This window comes from Nannospalax galili, unplaced genomic scaffold (genome assembly GCF_000622305.1).
Source record: "Nannospalax galili isolate Female #2095 unplaced genomic scaffold, S.galili_v1.0 scaffold647, whole genome shotgun sequence".
NCBI classification, from domain to species: Eukaryota; Metazoa; Chordata; class Mammalia; order Rodentia; family Spalacidae; genus Nannospalax; species Nannospalax galili.
In genome coordinates this window covers 4283-6375 of record NW_008355787.1, presented here as the reverse complement: position 1 = coordinate 6375, position 2093 = coordinate 4283, and the positions used below count along the sequence as shown (strand labels likewise).

Genomic DNA, 2093 nt, shown 5'->3' with positions numbered 1-2093 from the left:
TCAAAGGTAATGGTAATTTGTCTTTTTACATGACTATCTGGAAAATTTCATGTTTATTGGTAAATGCAGTATTTGATACTTCATAGTAATTTTTTTGCAAATCAAAAATTACATCAAATCCTTGGCACTAATTATATAGATCCATTTTATGAATCTCCTGTTTGTTGAAAATAAGATTCAACTAAAACTTAAGTGCTTTCAAAAGGGTATTTTTTGTGAGTAATGAAAAAAAATCAATGTTAAAATTTTATCAGTGATTTTTCCATTTGTTTCAGTGAATTGTGATGGGAAAAGTTTCATAGGCATACAATTATATAGTTGGCCACAGGATTCTAATATGGCACTAAAAGGTAATAAATCTGAAGAGTTGGGATAGGAAAATAATGCAATACTTTCCAATGTAATTCTAAGAAATCTGGAGGAAGTCAGACCACAGTCATTTCAAAGGCTCTTGTGCAGGGAGGTCTGGGTGCTTTCTCTATTCCAGCACCTCGTGCATGCTCTTTGATAAGTATTAAATTCCACCATTACCAACTGGAAATTATAATAAACAGAATTTGACTTTTATGGATTGAATTTAAACTTTTATTCAACTGTTAGTTTGACTGATTTTTCTCAACCTTCCAATTCTAGAAACACAAAACTTGGCTTTCTAAGTCTTTAGTTCAACACACTTGGTTTTCTGCAATGATCATGCTCTTTCACTACCCATTAAAATTTTTATAAGATGGGCTGGAGAAATAGCTCAGTGAGTAAAGTAATTTACGAAGATCTGAATTTGGTTCTCAGAAGCCAAGTGAAAACGGTGTGAAGTTGTGCATACTTGTGACCCCTGCACGGGGGAGGAGTGGATAAAAGCTCCCTGGGGCTCAGTGGTCAGTCAGCCAGCCTAGCCTAAATACAGTAAGCCCCAGGACTCAGTGAGTGACCTTACTTCAAAAATTAAGGGGGATAGGCTAGCAAGATGGCTCAATGGGTAAAGGCAGTTTCCACCATGTTTGATGACCTCAGATTGATCCTTAGGACCCACATGGAGGAAGGAGAGAACTGTCTCCGACAAGTTGTTCTCTGACCTCCCCGTGTGCACCATGGCATGCACATGACAGAGAGAGAGAGAAAGAGAGAGATCAAATGTAATTTTATAAAACTTCAGAAATAATGAATGCTCCTGAGGAATAACACCCTGAGTTTGACCTCTGACCTCCACAGGAAGGCACATACATGCACCTGGACACACAAGTACATCTATACACATACTCTCAAACACCCACCACCTATACAACACACAAAACATGTTTATAAGATATTCTTGATTATTACTGGCTACCCACTGAGAATGATGAAATACCCTATGACACTCTCTTGTTTACCTGGAAATTGAGTATTTCCTGGAGTCTTTCCTTCATCTGATGACAACGCTGACCCACTACTGAGTCAAGCAGGGATAATCTACCCAAAAGGCAGCCCAGAGTGTCTTCAATGACATCCTGATTGTCACTGTTCTCTGGGAAAGTTTGGGAAAACAAATTCTTGTTCTTATCCATTTCTTCAGACATTTCCTTTATGTCTTTGGCAAGTGCCTGGGATAGATAAAAGAAAAGTTCACTTTGATGCTTAGACCCATGAACATCAACTCTCCCCAGAAAGTCCATGCAGACTTCTGCTTAGTAATGACTACACTGATGCAACTTGAATCCTTTTCATGTATTTCTACACAGCTTCAGGAAACTGGTCTTGAAGAGATTTTATTATCATTAGATAATAAAAAGTAAATTTTAGGGGCTGAAGAGATGACTCAGTGGTTAAGAGCACTGGCTGCTCTTGCAGAGGACAGAGGATGCAGATTTAGCTCCCAGCACTCACATGATGGCTAACAACCATCAGTAACTCCATTTCCAGGGGATCTGATGTCCTCTTCTGACCTCTGTGGGCATTGCACAATACAGGTGTATTTACACACATGCAGGCAATATACTCATACATATAAAATAAAAATAATAAATGCAATTTTAAAAAGTAAATTTTATATAGTGCTATTTAGGATTTCATTTCTTTCTTTTTAAAAAATATTTTATTTATTATTTTTATTTTTT

General features: G+C 37.2%; 1 protein-coding gene across 1 annotated transcript in view; it reads right to left on the bottom strand.

The window, feature by feature from the left end:
- Positions 1 to 1370: 1370 nt before the first annotated feature.
- Positions 1371 to 2093, bottom strand: part of LOC103750380 (nesprin-1) — a gene marked incomplete at both ends in the record, with an annotated part of 2202 nt that continues 1479 nt past the window's right edge. Inside the window, 1 exon segment of the mRNA XM_008853427.1 lies at positions 1371 to 1580. Within this exon segment, the coding sequence (XP_008851649.1) occupies positions 1371 to 1580 (210 nt within the window).